The sequence below is a fragment of the Pituophis catenifer genome, unplaced genomic scaffold, assembly GCF_029215685.1.
Source record: "Pituophis catenifer annectens isolate HBS135680 unplaced genomic scaffold, rPitCat1.0.hap2 SCAF_2, whole genome shotgun sequence".
Classification (NCBI taxonomy): domain Eukaryota; kingdom Metazoa; phylum Chordata; class Lepidosauria; order Squamata; family Colubridae; genus Pituophis; species Pituophis catenifer.
Genome location: NW_027256882.1, coordinates 88,781,303 through 88,799,551, shown reverse-complemented (window position 1 = coordinate 88,799,551; position 18,249 = coordinate 88,781,303). Strand labels below are relative to the sequence as shown.

Here is an 18,249-nt window from a genome sequence, read left to right as displayed (position 1 = left end):
ACAATACAATTGATTGATTTTTTAAAATTAAAAATACAGTGATACGGTAATTTGAAATCATGTTACAGTCCTGTTGAGTATTTTTACTGGATGAATCTTCATCCACATTACTTGTCACCTTAGAATTTTAATCCACAGCCTAATATAGGAAGATACAGAAAAGCAGCAAAATTAAACACAACATTGCATAGATATTTGTTTTTCTCCATGAAGAATTGCTCCAAAAGTAAGCATTTTGCCCTTTGCTTTTGAATTCAAGAAATATCATCCTGTTGTCTGACTATAACGCTTTATTTTATTCAATTGAAAAGAATTAACATTTTCCTGTTTGCCAGACATACAAAAATGTACATGAGAACATTTTTTGAATGATGCTGTATGTTATCTCTCAAAACCTGTGGTTTCATTATTGAAAGAAAAGGAATGAAGACCAAAAAATGTATTTTAATACACTTTTGCATGAAATGTATATTATACATTTTATTTAATTAGAGGGGGGGAAACCACTTATGCTCTTACAGGATTATTATGCATAAATCCAGTTAAGTTCAAAATTTCCTCTTACTTGACACAGCTCTCTAAGCCCTGGAGCCCTATTAATATTTTTCAACCTCATATAGCTTATCAGTCACCCACAAAAATAAAACGCCGGATTCTTAGCCAAGGTAAAAAATTAAACGCGGGAAAGAAAAGCAGAAGACAAGGTATTGCTGATATTGTGCTGACATCACCAGACATTGCCGATCATTTTCCCACGGAATCCGCATTTATTACGACTCGAGAGCAGACCGGAAGCGTGGGAAACCTTCAGAAGCGACTCTATGGTTGCAGAGCCCGATACGCTCCCGTCGGGCCTGGGCCGGGAAATCTTGTTTTCCGAGGCCTCAGCCCAGCCCTTCCGTTTCCGTTTCGGAGGCCGGTGAGGGGAGGGGGGGGAAGGGCAGCGGCGGGGAAGAGACAGCCGGAGGAGGAGGAGGAGGAGGCGGCAGCGACAGCGGGATCTTGCGGCTCATCGGGCCACCCGGCCTGGCTCTTTCCCGCCCTCCCTCCTCCCCTCAGACTTAGGAGGCCCAGGCCGCCTCCGCCGCCAGTTCTCGGCGGGGGACGAGTTCGCGTGTTCCGCTCACCCAGTCAGGTTTCGTCTTTCCGTAGCTCTCGCTTTCTTCTTCCCGCCTCCTGCTCAGAGTCGCCCCCAGGCCCGTTTTCGGTGTGTCCCATGGACAGGCACAAAGTGAAGCGCCAGAGGCTGGACCGCATTTGCGAAGGTAAAAAAAACCACAACACACACACACACACACAACAAAACTTCCTGAGCTTCGGAAGGAGGGATGGCGGGCACCGGGCGGCAAGAAGTCTCCAAATGTCGAACTGAAGCTGCCGGACGATTCGGACCTCGTGCCCCGAATCTCTCTCCCCACGTGGTGTTGTGACAGAAGGCTGCTCGTGGAAGTATTGGCGCCCGCCTGCCTCTGCTGTGAGGCGTTGTGAGCTAATCCTTCCTTTGAAAAATGGGGATCCTCGAGTTATGGCCGGGTCCGACCAGCCCGTAGACCGAGATGCCCAGATTACACCGCCAGTCCCGACTCGTTTACTTTAAAAACCGCGATCTGTATCCTTGGTGAAGACCGCTATCTCAGCTCTTGTGATACCCCATGAACCCGGATAGCCTTAAGGTCCCCCCACTTGACAGAAGGGGAGGAAACGTCTAATAGTGGTGTTTTCTTTTAAGGTGGCCAAGTATGCCAAGTGTCTCTTTCAAAAGAGATCATAGTTGATGCTTATTTGCCATTGAAAAGCACAAACCTATGTTTTTCTCTATTAATGTGTACCTTTTGGTTTCTTGCAAATGTGTCAAAAAAAAAAAGTGCAGCCTTTTAATCTAAACCAGTTTTCTAAAAAGCACATTTGAATTGTGTGTACCTTTTATCTTTCACCTTCTTGTATTAAGTAGTAGCAATTGAGGACCAGCTGTTTTATTTTTTTTAAATTTCTGTGGGATATTACTTAATCGTATATTATATATAATGTATTTATATTTTACAGCACCTAACTGATATTTTCTGGGCAGATTATGAAGCTGTTTAACATCACACACACGTCCCGTAATAATAATAATAATAATACGATAAAAGCTAATAAAATTGCCTCTGAAGAAGTAAATGAAAAATAAATGATTTAAAGGAAGCAAATTGTTGCATATAAATTAGTCTTGTTTTGAACTGAAGCCTAAATGATGCTATGCAATAGCAATAGCACTTAGACTTATATACCGCTTTACAGTGCTTTACAGCCCTCTCTATGCGGTTTACAGAGTCAGCATATTGCCCCCAACAATCTGGTTCCTCATTTTACCCACCTTGGAAGAATGGAAGGCTGAGTCAACCTTGAGCCTGGCAATGATAGATACATAGAGATATATGACATTAAGTTTTGCTCAATTTGGTGGTGTTTACTTCATACAGAAGATGACAATTACACTAGCCCCTTACGATATTGAGAGAAAGCCATTAGTGAACACAAGGAGATATAGGTTCCTCCATCCAGAAGAGCAAGCTCTTCTGATTCTAGCTTCGGACTTTTATGCCTAATGAATGCCTTCTTCTTTAGGTGCTTGTTTGGAACAGAAAAGCAACATGCCAAAGTGTCTTAGCTTCCCAATAGTTTTCTGTCTGGCTAACAAGGCCAGCCAGAACTTTTTGATTTTTGCTCTGAGAATTATTCCATTAATAGCTAGGGATTAGAAGGAGGTTTTTTTTTACTTTATTTGGGGCTCAAATTATATTAATTGTCTGTAAACTTGTTAGGATATATTTAGTTGGGTTAGCATATCACACTTACCTAAGGTTTGCTAAATCATGGTTCACTGCATAAATACAATTGGCTAGCAATACAAGAGAATATTTTTAGCTAAGGCTTGAACTGCGAGGTCCTTGGTGTCCTTTGAGCTTGGTTGCTTTCTTGCAGACGTTTTAGTACCAAACTGGATAACATTATCAGTGTTAGTGTTACAGTTGGTTAGGCTTATAGACTTACTAATTCATAATCATTTTACTTTACATTACACTCACACATCTTGCTAAAGCAAAACCACTATGTTGTAACTTAATGAGAACTATGGACTCAATTTCCATCTTTGAGTTATATCATTGTTAGGAAGACTAGTATAGTATCTTGAAACATTTGTGCATTTCTATTGTGTTTTTCATCATTTCCTTAGCTAGGAGAGAACAAATTGAGTTCCTTTTTAGATGTAATAACCATTTCTTAAGTTGTTTTTAGGTGATTTTTGCTATTCAAGTTTGAAAGCACATAAAATACTGAAAGGGTGATAAAAGATATTTGTTTGCATGATCACAACTATTCCATTCCCCACAATTGTTAAAAATACATTAGAATTATTAACTTAGTCAATATTTGCAAATACATATGGGTAAGTACCTTCCATATTACTGTTCTGTTTGTTTGTATAAGGGAGGACCTAGCATTGCTGGGTACTCCCTTATACTGATCAGGTTATTGGCTTATTTGTTTACTAACTTCTGTTCTGATTGAAGCAACCCTCAAGCGTTCCAAACAGGAATTTTCTGTTTAAAATATGAAGATAAATATTCTTTACTGCATAAAATACTTATTTATGAAGGCAATAATATGAGTGGAAATAATAATGCTAAAAAAAAATCACAAGTTCCTCTTTGAAAACTGACTTTAGCAAATGTAGGCCTATGATAACTCAGACCCATAACTCAGTCAGATAATTTATGCTACCATTTTATTACTTTTGTAAATTTCAAAAATGTATAACTTAGACCATCAAATATTTTGAATATTCTGAAGGGGTGTTATGAGATAAAGTTACAAGATATGAGGAATGAAATTTTACAAAAATAAATTGTGTGTGTGTGTACAATATAATGTAAATCAGTTCTGTAAAATGATTGACAATACTTGACCATGTAATATATAACTGAGTGTTATTATTATATGTTAAAAAAGAGGTATCTTTCCCAATCTTACTGGAAAAATGGTAGAATTTGAATTTGAGGTCTTTTGCACTTATAAAAAACTCTCTATCAATAATCTAATACTGTTCCTGAATTTTTCCCAACACTTAACATATTGGGATGCCATAATTCAGTTGCAATGGGACTAGTAGAAGTATACCTTTCATTTTTATTTGTGGGTGAATAATGCTATTTTCTGTTGTAGGCATAAGGCCTCCTATTGGTAATGGTCCAATGCCAGCTCGTCCATTGGTTGCCCTCCTTGATGGCAGGGATTGCACTGTAGAAATGCCTATCCTGAAAGATGTTGCCACAGTGGCTTTCTGTGATGCACAATCAACTCAGGAAATCCATGAAAAAGTAAGTGTTTTTTTAAAAAGGGGAGGGGGGAAATTTCACTTTCCAATGAAAAATGAATTGGTTGTAGAATTCATAAATTCTGCTTTGAGAGCTAGCCATTATTTGTAGTTGCTTTCCACCTCATTTTGAACCAAATTCTATGGAAACCAATGGGAACTTAAAAGAACTCAGAAGGGGTGGTCCTTTGTCTAGCAAATTTTGCAGAAAATGCATATTGCACTTTGCTACTCTGCTTAAGTATGAAAGGCCAGTGGGAAGGGAGAGGAACAATTATTTTTCTCTTTTCTGTGAATTTAAAAGGACGTGAAAAAAAGAGGGATGGTGTTTGTCCTTTTGTAGAAGCAATTATATTCTCTTTCTGTCTTTCACATTCCATTCCTTTCTTGGAGTACTTTGCAGTTCATTGAACAGCAAATAAAGCGTCGATCAGAAGTGGAATGCTGAATAATAAGTGAGGTTGTGGAATCCTGAGCTCACTAGTTCTAATGCTATGAAGTAAGCATTATTCTGTTGTTCTGTCTTCCTCTAGGTTCTAAATGAAGCTGTTGGGGCTCTGATGTACCACACCATTACCTTGTCGCGCCAGGACCTGGAGAAATTCAAAGCTCTCCGGGTCATTGTGCGAATTGGCAGTGGCTATGACAATGTGGATATCAAGTCAGCTGCAGAATTAGGTATGGTGATCCCAGTGCAAAAAAAAAAAAAAAAGGAATATTGGAGAGTTGGTGGGTAAGGAGTACATCCTTCCTCTATTCAGTTCTGGGGTTTGGACTGAATTTATTAAAAAAAATTAAATTTCTGAGAGGCAAGTAGAATATTTCCTATTACTAAGATAAATTTTCAAAAATAAATTTAAATTGTTTCCATAAGAATATTAATTGTTTTAAGATATTATCCTTATATTGGAAATAGAAAAATAGTTACTTGGCTAAAAACATAAAGTATGGCTTGAAACCCATAAATATGATATGCTTTTGCATAAATATAAATGGGGCCCATATATTGTCTATACTATACACGGTTTCTTCAAGCAAGTGATTGGTTGCTTTCTGTTTTTTGAAAGCAGTAGTGTAACTCTTCGGTCTTACGATCTTTTTATTTCCAGATAATTTGTGCTGATTTATATTATTGTTTTAAACAAATATATATTGAAATGAGATCTAAATTATTCAGATAAACTGGGATTATTAAATTCAGATAATTGAATCAATCTGATATAACTGAAGAAAGAAAAGTATAATTTAACATTTCATAAGTGAGGTTGTCTCAATATTTGAGAGGCTGATCTGAAGAAGTTTTTGATTTCTTTAGGTCCAGATTTCTAGTCAATACACCTTTCATGGTACTGAATTATTGGGATCCAATCAAATGTTTGTTTGAGCTTCAAGTTTACACTTTCTTGAAATGAGAATTTTGCCAGAATAATAATATTCCCAAATTATGGTATGCTTGATGAGAAGCAATTCTTTTGTGTGAGAAGTAACTTTACAATAGATAGTGTAAAAAGTCCTTTCAAGTTCAGTCAATCAAAATAATTTCAAGAAGCAGGGCTAGGAAGATCTGCCAGGATAAAAGAAATTAAACGAACCTACCATTTGAATAGTGTAATGTAGCCAACAGCCCAATGCAGATAATCAGTCCTGCAATCTGATAAAAGTTACCTGCTCTTTTCTTAGTAACTGTTAGACAGAGAGCAGGAGAGAGTAGATTCTGTAGGACTAAAGAAAAGAAGAATGAGAGGTTGGAGGAACTTGTATAACATCTAAAAGGAGGAGAGACTATAAGATGGTAACTATCAGTTGAAAAGAAAGTTGGAAATCATATTTCTTAACCTTATTTTTTTCTCCTTTTTAATTTACTTTCCATTTTTCTTTGAATTCTCTTTTATTCTATAAAAAATACTTAATAAATATAATAAATTTTAAAAAAGAAAAAGAAGGCAGCGAGTCGTCTTATTCACGAATGGTGTGTGATTCTCAATAGATTATTTCCAAGGGAATATAATTGGCAGGCAAAGAAAAGCTTCTTATCTTGGCCTACATAAAATTCAAGTACGGGATCAGATTGATAACAAAATGCTGAGATTATATCAGGAGGTCAGTAAAATGTATTATGTATTCCTATTTCCTTAGGTATTGCAGTATGCAACATCCCTTCATCTTCTGTAGAAGAAACAGCTGATTCTACCCTCTGCCACATCCTGAACCTTTATCGTCGGGTTACATGGCTTCACCAAGCCATGCGAGAAGGAAACAGAGCCTCGAGTATGGAGCAAATCAGAGAAGTGGCTGGTGGTGCTGTACGTATCCGTGGTGAGACCTTGGGCATCATTGGCCTTGGTAAGCAGTTAGTGCTTTCTGTAGCTTGGATAATGTTCTAGTGTGACCAAACATTCAAACATTTCAGTTTTTTGTACTTTTCTACTTTCATTATTCGAAGAAATCCATTGCTTTCCATTTAACCTGGTAGCAAAGTTAGGATTTGTGCTTACTCTGAAAGCCACAATTAGAAAAGCTGTTTGTTGCAGGTGAGAGAAAGATTGAATATTTGATTTTAACAAATATTTGTTTTCAACTTTTAGTTTTTATGTAACTGTAAGCAGCCCAAAGTTACTCTGATACTTTGATAAGATGGGCGGCCAATAAATGTGTTTTTTTATATTTATATTTTATATTAAATATTAGATATTAGATATAGATATTATATTAGAAATTTGTCACACCTGAATTATTTTATTGAACGTGCTCTTCCAAGATTATGGAGCCATTTTAACATAATTCTTAATGTGCTAATGCTTAGATAATCAGACAAACTAATAACTAATATCTAAGAGTGTCAGGTATGCCCAAGTACTGGAATTCTTCAGTTTCAGAAGGAGAACACTGAATTGAAAGAGCTAGAGAGTAAATAGTAGAGATGTGCACAACTCACAACTGATTAAAGAATGGCATATTCTCTTTCCAAATCAAATTTATTTTGCACATCTCTGGTGAGTAGCTATTGTGCTTGATGCATGTATTTTTTCTAAATTGAAGTTGTTCTTTTGTCATTAAAGTGGAAAAGGAGAACACTAGCTATTATCTCCTAATAACTGTATTGTTGTTAAATAAATATGTGATTATTTTGCATATTTGCTTGGGACCATTAGACAACTTTAAAAGCAATTTCTCAGAACTGGATAGCTGCACATCCAAACTGGACTACAACTATTATTTCTATTTACTGTACTTTTATTTTTCTCAGTAATAGAAACTCTGTTGTTCTTAGCATCTCACACCATGGCTTCTCCTAGGTGATAGAATTGTAGCTTAGTTCTGTATTAAAACCCCAAACATTTCCCCATTCATTAATGTATATCCACAATAAACAGAAATCCTCAAAGACAGGTAAAATTTAATTGTGTTCCGTAGAAATCCAAAAACTTACAAGCACAAATTTAAAAAAGGCAACAATTTTATCTCAGAAAAATCAAATACAATCCCAAGAGATAAAGATCTCTAAATATATGCCTTCCTCCACTGCAAACATTCAGGTAAATTGTCTCTGTCACACACACACATCCCATTATTCCTACAAATATATAAAGCTCACCTTTACCATGACTAGAATATTAGAGATATGTCCAGCGTATTGGTAGAAAAAATTGGAGAAAAGCAAGTTAAGCATTGGGCAGTTTATGTTTATTTTGTCTAAAACAATCCTGTCTTAGTATTAAGTGTGAATACAACCAATGCCTTACACTGTGCTTAAGAGTCCCATATTTTCTTTCTTTTTTTTTTAAAGGCCGAATTGGGCAAGCAGTTGCCTTACGTGCAAAACCCTTTGGTTTCAACATTATTTTTTACGATCCTTATTTGCCTGATGGAGTGGAGCGTTCCTTGGGATTACAGCGGATGGCCACCTTGCAAGATCTCCTAATGCACAGTGATTGCATCACATTACACTGCAGTCTAAATGAGCATAATCATCATCTCATCAATGACTTCACCATTAAACAGGTACAGCTTTGCGGGGCATTGTGCAAATTTCAGGAAAGTAATGCCATGCATAGGTTTATATGTAGCAATTGAATTGAATCAAATACTTTATTTGGTCAAGTGTGATTAGACACGTAAGGAATTTGTCTCCAGTGCAGAAGCTCTCAGTGTACATGCAAAGCAACAGAATAATGATAATCATAATAATAATATCAATGAGAGGGGAGTAAGAAAGATAATAAGGATAAATAATAATAATACAGCCATACTGTGTGGGAAAATATACATAGGCAGCACTGTGAGAATTAGGTCTTCAGCAGAGTGATGGCCCGAGGTTTTAAGCATATTCAGTTCCAGACTGTTGCAACTGCACCATAGGGCCAGTTGTTCAACCTGTCTATATGCAGACACATCACTGTCTCGAATGAGGCCAATAACAGGTCTATTATCTGCAAACCTCATAACTTTAACAGAAGGTACCCTTGAGGTGCAGTCATTGGTACAGAGAGAAAAGAGCAATGGAGAGAGAACACACAACCTGTGGGGTGTTATGCTCATTGCCCGAGTACTAGATGTAATTCTCATATAGGTGCTAGATAAATTTTTGAAGACAATAGTGGGTTGTATGTGGGCACAAATTTCAACTTAACTCTAACGACAGATGTCATTAGACATCTTTGGCAGATAATTTTCAGATCTAAAAAGTGGGTAGATAATCTATTATGAATGGGAATGCAGTACTCTTAAAAGAGAAGGTGTGCACATTTGGGACTTTCTTGATTCAGTTTTATCACAGACACAAGTGGTCTCAATAACAGAGAATACCCTTTTCCGGTATTGGCTAGTGTGAAGTTGCCAGTCCTCTGACATGGATTGCTATAAGCCCATTTATTTTTGGATATTCATGAAAATGATCCTGAAAGTATAGTTGGTCTAAACTGGAGCAATCGAGACACATAAGTATAGCTATTAGAGATCCTATGATACTGAATCTGAAATGGGCATCTTAAATGGGCCGAATTCAAGATGCTGATTCTGAGTTACAAAGCTTGAAATATTTTGGGATCTATTGTGTGAAAAATGATTCACTCTGTACCTGTCCATCTTCATTTTTGGAACAGCGGGAAAACTTATTTTATGCAAATCTTTGTATTTTTGAGGCACAGGCAGTCCCTTGGTTAAGAACAATGGACTTAAGGACAACCCCTAAATACCAGTGGGCTGTCTATTATTAAAAATGGCAGACAGCATTCTCCTTCCTTGAGCTGACAAACCATTGAAGTTGTGTAATACTTTCAGGAACTGCTGAAATTGCACATTGTTAATATACAGCCTGTTTACTGAAGTTTTTAGTGATTTCTTTAAAAACTGAGCAATTTCAGCAGTTTCTCTGCCCAAGGAAGGACAATGCTGTCCATCATTTTTAGTAATAGACAGTCTGTTTGTAAATACAAGTTCTGACCTAGCATAAAAATTTGGGTTACAGACAGTTAGGAACATAACTTGTTCTGAACCCAGGGACTGCCTGTAGTATATATTTTATTTAAAATAAATTTGTAAACTGGCAAGTCCATTGGAACAAATGTATTAGGATTTATGGAGGTTTTATTCATGTTTGTTACTATTTGATGTAGTTGTCTTGACACGCTTTATTCAAATAAGTCACCTTTAGTTTGGAAAAAATAGGAGCAAGGTTTCGATAAGGCAGATTAATTTACTGTATATACAACATCACCTGGGACATTTGTATAGAGGCAAGACACAAATGAATTAAATGAGTAAATACATTAGAGTTTTACAATGATCATTTTCATATTGCTGTTTATGTGCAATAATTTAATATCAGTGGCCCTTTCTATATTTTGCTATATAGATGCGTCAGGGTTGCTTTCTAGTGAATACAGCTCGTGGAGGTCTGATTGAAGAGAAGGCCCTAGCTCAAGCCCTAAAGGAAGGGAGGATCAGAGGGGCTGCTCTTGATGTGCATGAGTCAGAACCTTTCAGGTAACAATTACATTATCAGGCCTTTGTCAGTTTTCAATAGGATACATATCTCTCTGCATCTTAGAGCCACCAGCGATCATAATCCAAAACATGCCTGTTTCTCTACATCACAGTTTTGCTAATGGGCCCCTAAAAGATGCTCCCAATGTGATTTGTACTCCTCACACAGCCTGGTACAGTGAACAGGCTTCTATTGAGTCGAGAGAGGATGCGGCTAAGGAGATCCGAAGAGCCATCACAGGTAATTGAAAAACCAGCTCTGTAGTTGCTTCCCAAATGACTTCACTGGACTAGGACTGTGTAATAGCAACAGGTTACGCACTGTTTTGTGTGTGACCAAATAATAAGAACTTAAAAAAATAACTTGACCTTCCTCTATTCTATTGTGTTTTAAGTGTCATTGTATATATGGACTTTGCTTTTTTGATTCCTGGTTTTGACTGAATATTTCATTTTTTCAAGTCACAAGGTTTTTTTTCAGATCTGTTTATGTGCATATATAGTCTTCCTTGTCTTCCTTTCAGTGACTGTTCTAAATCGCTGTTTCTTGTTACCATTGGCAGTAGGAAAACATTTATCTGAAGTATATGACCAGGAGATTGCTTTGTTCCATATCATTAATGGCAGAAGGAATAAAAGTGCACTCCTTTGAGTCAAGCTTGATTCTTGGTAATTTTTTGGACACATGGTTTTCTTACAAGAGATCCAAAGTATCTTCTATCTGGGATATCTTTATTCCCAAGACTCACAGCTCTGGATATTTCTTGAAAATCTCCCATCCAAATCCTAATCAGGCTTGATGCTGCTTAGCTTCTAGGCTACTCAGCTTTTTCCCAATGGCATTTTCTTGTGCTGATCAGCTACATCTCCAAAGTCCAATGTAATTATTGAGCTTCAGATTACTTATTTATAAGGTTTTTCTTTTAAATCATGCGTAACAGTAGGAGCTGCATACCTGTAGGATTAAAGCAAGAGTGAGCAGGCCTGCATCATTTTTAATTTCACACACTTCATTCATAGAGAGATACATGCCCATTCTTCTATATTCTTCTATCTCTCTCTCCCTCCATCCCATCCCATCCCTTTGAAACAATTGTGGAGAGTTAAGTGTCAAGCTTAAATATATGCAGAAAACAATTTGCAGAGTTCACAGGGTATCTGGAGAGAAAAATGAATTCTTGCCTTTTTAGTTGTAAGCCCCCATCCTGGGCACAATAATATCTTTTTTTTTTTTTAATTAAAATCTTCTACTTGTTCTACCGGACATTAGAAGTGTAATTACTGGAGAGAGGGGGAAAAGGAGACTCATGAGCCAGAGGTATGTATCCAGTTTTGAATTTGCTGCTGCCTTTATAGGCAATGATCATTTGGACAGTTGTTTTCAATTATTGGTCTAATAGGGCACATATTTTTATGGCTCTGATTTTGCAGAGAAAACTCAGATTATCCATGTATGCATGATTTGCTGTGTATTTTTTTTCTTTGCTTTGTTCAAGGTAGTCAGAGGAACTTTTGATATGTTTTGGAATATATATTTATATATACAAGCATGGTTGTTGGCATAATCTTTCTCTTCCTTTGTGGACTTTGACATAGGTCACATACCTGATGGTTTGAGGAACTGTGTTAACAAGGAATACTTGCTTTTAGCGGCTCAGTGGTCTAGCATTGATCCTGCAGCTGTACATCCAGAGCTTAATGGAGCTACAGCTTACAGGTGAGATACATACCTCTGAATTTTTAGCAGTGAAATTGTAAAAGGAATGCTTATCAAAGTGACTTTCGATTACCATATGTTTTCTTCTTATGACAGGTTTCCTCCAGTAGTAGGAGTAGGAACCTCTGGGCTGCCGGAGCCACCAGTTGAGGGAATTGTAGCTCACAGCATTCCCTCTGTGTCTCACTCTGCACCACACACTCCTTCTCCAGGAGAGTCAAGCAAATTGGAGCCAGACAGAGAAATCTCCACTGACCAGTAGCACCTCTCTTGTCTTATTCAGCCCTTAAAATAAAACAGGGAAAGTCTCCTGTTTTTAGGACATATTGTGACACCCCCTCCTCTCCTGGACTGCTTCCTCAACGGACAGGAGAATGCATTTCATTATTGGCAAATTCTAGCTTTTGCCTTTAAACAGGTATTTTTATAATGAATTTAGTTTAAATCTCTTGGTGAATCTCTTTCTTTACCTGGGGCAATGAAGTAGTGATTTTTCATTATTTTGATAATGCTTAGTTTTAACATGCAAATTCATATGCCCCTGCCTCCAATGTATGATATAGAGGAAAACAGTACCAAACTGAACAGTACCTGGATGAACACATGAATTCCAGTGATTTCTATGACTGGCGTGGTTTTTAATGTGATTTCTTAGGTTGCGTATCAGTTATGTCTCAGGTACAAGTAATAAAAACACTGTATTGGGATAGGGTGGGGGAACCTGTGCATCTGGATTGCTTGATAGAAAGAAGCAGAATTCTTGCTCAGTTGTGAGCACTTACTACTTCAATCCTTCCTGCTTGCATTAACGATGTGGTTGTTGAATGATTTGTTCCCAGGGCTATGGATAAATAATTACAAAAACACAGAGTGGATGTGGAATTCTGTCTGGAACTTGTACGTAAAACATTTACAGAAAATCAGTTGAATTGTTTTAATAGTTAAGATGCTTGGTGGGTTACAGGAAGATGATTGAATTGAGATTTTGAGCCCAGCTCAGGGAATGAGGACTCAGCTCCACGCAGGAAAGTAGGAGGAATTTTAGAGCTCAAGACTTCATGTTACAGGATGTCTGCGTACAAATAGTACAAACATTGCAGCAGCAAAAAAGGTAAAATCCTAGAACTTAATTTAGGATTGAAGTTTCTTTGACCCGTCTCTTTATAGCTTCAAAGGCCAAGCTAGGATTTTTTCCCTTTTGATTTTGTCTAGTGTGAAATGTATTAGGGATGTGTGTGTCCAATCTTCATTTTTTTTTTTTACTCCTACTCTTCTCTGAATTCCTTGTTTTGCAACAAACAACAGATCTTATTCTCAAGCCTGCAACTAGCTATGCACATTCTTCCTGAAAGATGCAGTTGTTCTATTCTATGACAGTTTTCTAACTTGAGTGTGTTTTAAATGAGGCATTTAAACCCTATATAGAGGCAGTACTAGAGTATAATTTTGGGGGGTGGGGGTGGGGGGAAATTGCTTTTTCCTTAGCATATTGTCTACACAGCATATATTTCATCATGAAACAAAATATTTATTAATGTTCATATATATTATTTTTACATTGTTTGGAATTTTGAGCATGAAAAATTATGTTTTTTTAACCAATCTGCTTAAGTATACAGCTAACAGATAAATTTGGGGAGTGGAAAATGGCAATTCTTCTTTCCTAGGAGTTGTCTTGATTTGCTTTGTGGTGGGTCTTTTAAACAGAATTATCAGTCAGGCAATCTGGAAAAAGATAAAGTAAGATACCCACCCACTTCAATCTGTGCTTACAGCTTAAAGTTAATAATTGGTTAGCATATTCCCAAATTTCAGATTGTTCTTCAGAGTTAAATGTCAGTGGTTAACTGGCAGGTGCATATCCCCTTTAATATGAGTGAGATACTAATGGAGAAAAGCAAATTAATTTTTATATTGATCATATTCTGATTTTGTTTTTGCTTGAGATGGCATACTCCTTGATATGTGTTATGTTAGAATGTAAGTTGGAAGTGTTTGATATAGTGTAAGCTCTGATAATTGGGAGACATAGTTGCTTTATATTGGCACGGATGATTATGATTATGTGTTTAAAATTCAGATACCTCTTGGGATGCTCAGGTTTTTTTAGCAGTATCTGGGGTGGGGTAAATTAACAAGTTAGTACTACATATGTGACAGTTAAGTATAGGGGGCCTTTCAGTGACTCTTCAGTGAACTTTCAGAGAATATTTGTTTAGGGCAAAAGCAACAAATGCAGCTTTTTATTGAATCTTTGTACTAAATCTCTAACCAATTAAAAACTGGAATTGAGGTGCAAGCATAATTTAATGCTAGCCTTTAAGATGGTTGAAGAATCAGGAGTGGTGATGAGGTGGCTCATTCCCTTGCCCATCTCTTTATAAATTTTCTATACTTTTCTTTCCCATTCTAAAAAACTAGAAGCATGATAACATCAATTCTACATGTAAACTGGGATTAATTTTGTTTGAACAACTTTGAACAGGTAAAGATGGCAAAAGGAATCACAGCATGTGATGCTGCAGCTTTGCAGATATTTTTGCAACATCCCTTGAAAAATTATATTCTCTCGTTTAGTAAGAGCCTAGCTCAGATTTAATGGTGTGTACGATGTTCACATTCCATGCATTGAAGTGGAAAAATTATCTATAAAGCATAAAAGACATAGTTGTTTCCAACAGGCATATTTGAGATGTTTTGTTGTAACTGAGAAGGCATAAAAACGGAGGATGAGGGAAATGAAAATTAGATTGTAGGAAATAGTAGCCATGGAAAAAGAGAACTGTGAAAGATAATTGAAGCCCTAGAATGCTATTTTTTTAGTTCAGCTTCACTAGTTGTTAATACATGAAGTTTATTGGCTACAACCATAAAAGCATAAATACTGTATGCTTTAAAAATGAAAGCTGGGATGCTCAGGATATTAAATTCTAATACTAAAGATTCTATACTTGTATGATGTCAAATACATACTGCCCTGGAGATGAGGAAATAAGCCTTTGTATATTCTTAGTTTGATAATGATGTATATTTTACTGGCCTCTTGCGACCCATATATCACTGTAGCTTTATAGCTACAGTTTTAAATTGAGAACCTATAGGTTCAGTCTTACAGCTACAGATGTCTATAGTTGCTACCATTATGCCACAAGGAAGGAATTTTGTGTTATGACATGGTGACCCAAGACCCATGCTTTTGTACTTCCATTTACATTGCAATGGACATTTCGTCATTTGCCTCTATTGTTCTACCCATGGATGCCTTTGGTTCCAGCTGTAGAGATTTTGGAAGTGATAGCCCCAGAATCATATTGTGTTTCTAGTACAGTTTATCAGCAACTGCTTTGTTGCTGACTGTTGCTGTCTTTTGTTTTCAAGGTTTCTGATCAAGGTTCCAAGCTGTGGGATTGCTCAGAGTCTCCTATCTTGCCTGTTTCAGGGAATAGTGCAAGATACACTCACTTCATAGTGGCAGCCTACATTAGTAAGCAAAATATTTTTTACACATGGATACCTCTAAAGATTTATAAGATAAAACCTCCAGAGAAAAACTGGGAGGATCTCAGCTGGTTTACAGCGAGATATTTGTTTTGATTAGAAAATATGCTATTTGGCATACTAGAAAAATATTAACAGTAGAAGAGTTGCAACTGTCTCCTATTGCTGGTGGAAAATGATTTAAATCTTAAATCCTCAAAAATAGCCAGTATTACTGAAACCAATATTTGGGAATTTAGAAATTTTGAGCTTACCAGAGTAGCATTAAATATGAATTCATATCAGGTTTTAGACTTTAGCTAATCAAACTTCTGTTCTAGAAGGCAGGACAGGCTAGGTCTGATTATAAAGTGCTCCAGTTGCACATTGTGATGTTTTTGTTTCTTAGAACATTTACCACAAAAATGGGTAAAAGTGGACATATATACTAAATTTTCCTCCTGGTACCAAACATTATTCAGCAACTCCTTAATGTGTTTAGACATACAGCTCCAAGCTCCAAATTTTATGCATGCTAAGGAAGTAAATTAGAATGAAAATTCATTTTAAATTTTCCTTCAAAATTAATGTGGAGCTTAATCCCAAAGAATGTCTTTTCATAACGTTATTAAGACAGGAGTACTCTGGGTCATGCCAAGGTTAATCTGCAAGAGGAGTTCACTCTGTCCTATAGAATATTCTGCTTGTCAGATTTGCTGTTGTTGGCCAGCTTCTTTTTATAGAGGACTCAAGAGTTTCAGAAATATATTTTTGTAGACAATAACTAAACTGTGAAACTTAATAAGGCATGTAAAAGCATTTCCAATGTTTCCTGTACAGATTTTTCTCCCTTCAATTCCCTCTTGGCTTTTGTTAGAAGTTTGACAGTTTCTTGAATATATTTTAATAAATATTTCGTTTACGGTTATGTGGGTCTTCTCATTTAAGTGTGTGGCTGCCTTGACTAATATTGATGGAATGTAGTATCTTTAAGTGTTGCCTTATTATCTAATTGTGCAGGTGTAAATCTCCTTTTCCTTAAAATGAAAAAGCTAGTAAACTTAAAGATGGGTGATGATGTAAAATAAACCTGCTATAATGAAAGTGCCGTTGATGAAGGTTCCAGAATAATTAATGGTAAGATGTAGATGACTGCAAACATTTAAGTACACAAACCTCTCCCTTTAAATGCCACATCTTCCACAATTTGTTACAGAAAGCTGAGCTTCTGTTCCAAAAGGAATGGTAAAGACTATAGCTGTAATAACGTAAATAAAAGAAATAACAGTTTTTCAAAAAGAAAATGCTTTACTATCCTAAAAGGTTATTTATATAATCTGGAAAAAGGAGATTTTTACACATTTTTGAGAACATAAAAATGAAGTTTGAACAGCTACAGCCATAATCTCAATCTTTAGCTTAGTAAAACACATAAAACACTATGGTGGTCTTCCTGCTTTAAAAATGTGGAGGCTACTGTCTTCCTATCCCTTATTTCCCACGGTAATTATCTGAGCTACATTGGTGTAGTGGTTAAGATATGAAGCTAGAAACCAGGAGACAGTGAGTTCTGGTCCTGCCTTGTGGATGAAGCAGGTGGGTGACCTTGAATCAGTTGTCTCAGCCCTCGGAAGGAGGCAAGGGCAAATCATTTCTGAAATCCTGCCAAGAAAATTGCAGGGACTTAGTTCAGACAGTTGCCAGCAATCAACTGACTCAAAGGCGTGCAACACACCTTTTTAACATTTTCTACATCATTTGGTCATAACATGTAATTGAGTCACCTGATTATGCACTACATCAGCATACAGGAAAAGCTTATCAATGGATATTTGTTATGATGCTCTATTACCATAGTACCAAAGTAATACCAAAGTAATAGCCCTTCCAACGCCAGTTCCATGGGAACAAAATTGATAGGAGTGGTTTGTACTCCTGCTCTTCCATTAACATGTTATTGTAACACACACTGCTAGACTAATTAAGCGTCTGGGTGTGTGTATATATATGTGTGTATATGTGCGTGTGTATATATGTATGTGTGTATATATGTATATATGTATATATATGTATGTGTATTTGTGTGTATGTGTAAATATAATATAATATAATATAATATAATATAATATAATATAATATAATATAATAAACATAACATAACATAACATAACTATGTATGTATGTATGTATGTATGTATTTCTCTTTAGCCAGGTTCTACCTACGTAAACCAAGGTATTATTCAGCCCTAGTTCAGTGAAATCACAATTCACTAGTTTCTGGGCTTTTTTTCTGCTGGCTGCCAGAAGAAAAAAAGCCCAGAAACTAGTGAATTGTGATTTCACTGAACTAGGGCTGCATTATATCTTGGTTTACATAGGTAGAACCTGGCTAAAGAGAAATACACATAAAACCTATGAAAAAGAAAGAAAAACATATATATATATATATATATAAAATATACATACATACATACATACATACATACATACATACATATAAATTATATAGTGTTTTTCTGTCGAAGCACGAGAGCTAAATAGCTTGAAATAGATCTATACTAGTCTCCCTTTATCAGCAAATATAAATTTCATATACATATATAGATGCGTACACCCCCCCCCCCCCATACCCACACAGTCCTGGCCCGGCCCAGACGCTTAACTTGTCCGGGTGTGTGTGTGTAAAATATATATATATATATATATAACCGCG

At 36.4% G+C, this 18,249-nt stretch overlaps 1 protein-coding gene across 1 annotated transcript; it reads left to right on the top strand.

The window, feature by feature from the left end:
• Nucleotides 1-978: 978 nt before the first annotated feature.
• Nucleotides 979-16,464, top strand: LOC139312386 (C-terminal-binding protein 2). The gene is made up of 9 exons (XM_070937129.1): nucleotides 979-1,265; nucleotides 4,207-4,361; nucleotides 4,891-5,035; nucleotides 6,494-6,700; nucleotides 8,145-8,359; nucleotides 10,212-10,342; nucleotides 10,456-10,583; nucleotides 11,939-12,059; nucleotides 12,156-16,464. Exons 1-9 carry the CDS (start codon nucleotides 1,217-1,219, stop codon nucleotides 12,319-12,321), a joined length of 1,317 nt encoding a protein of 438 aa, XP_070793230.1. The 5' UTR covers nucleotides 979-1,216; the 3' UTR covers nucleotides 12,322-16,464.
• Nucleotides 16,465-18,249: the final 1,785 nt, after the last annotated feature.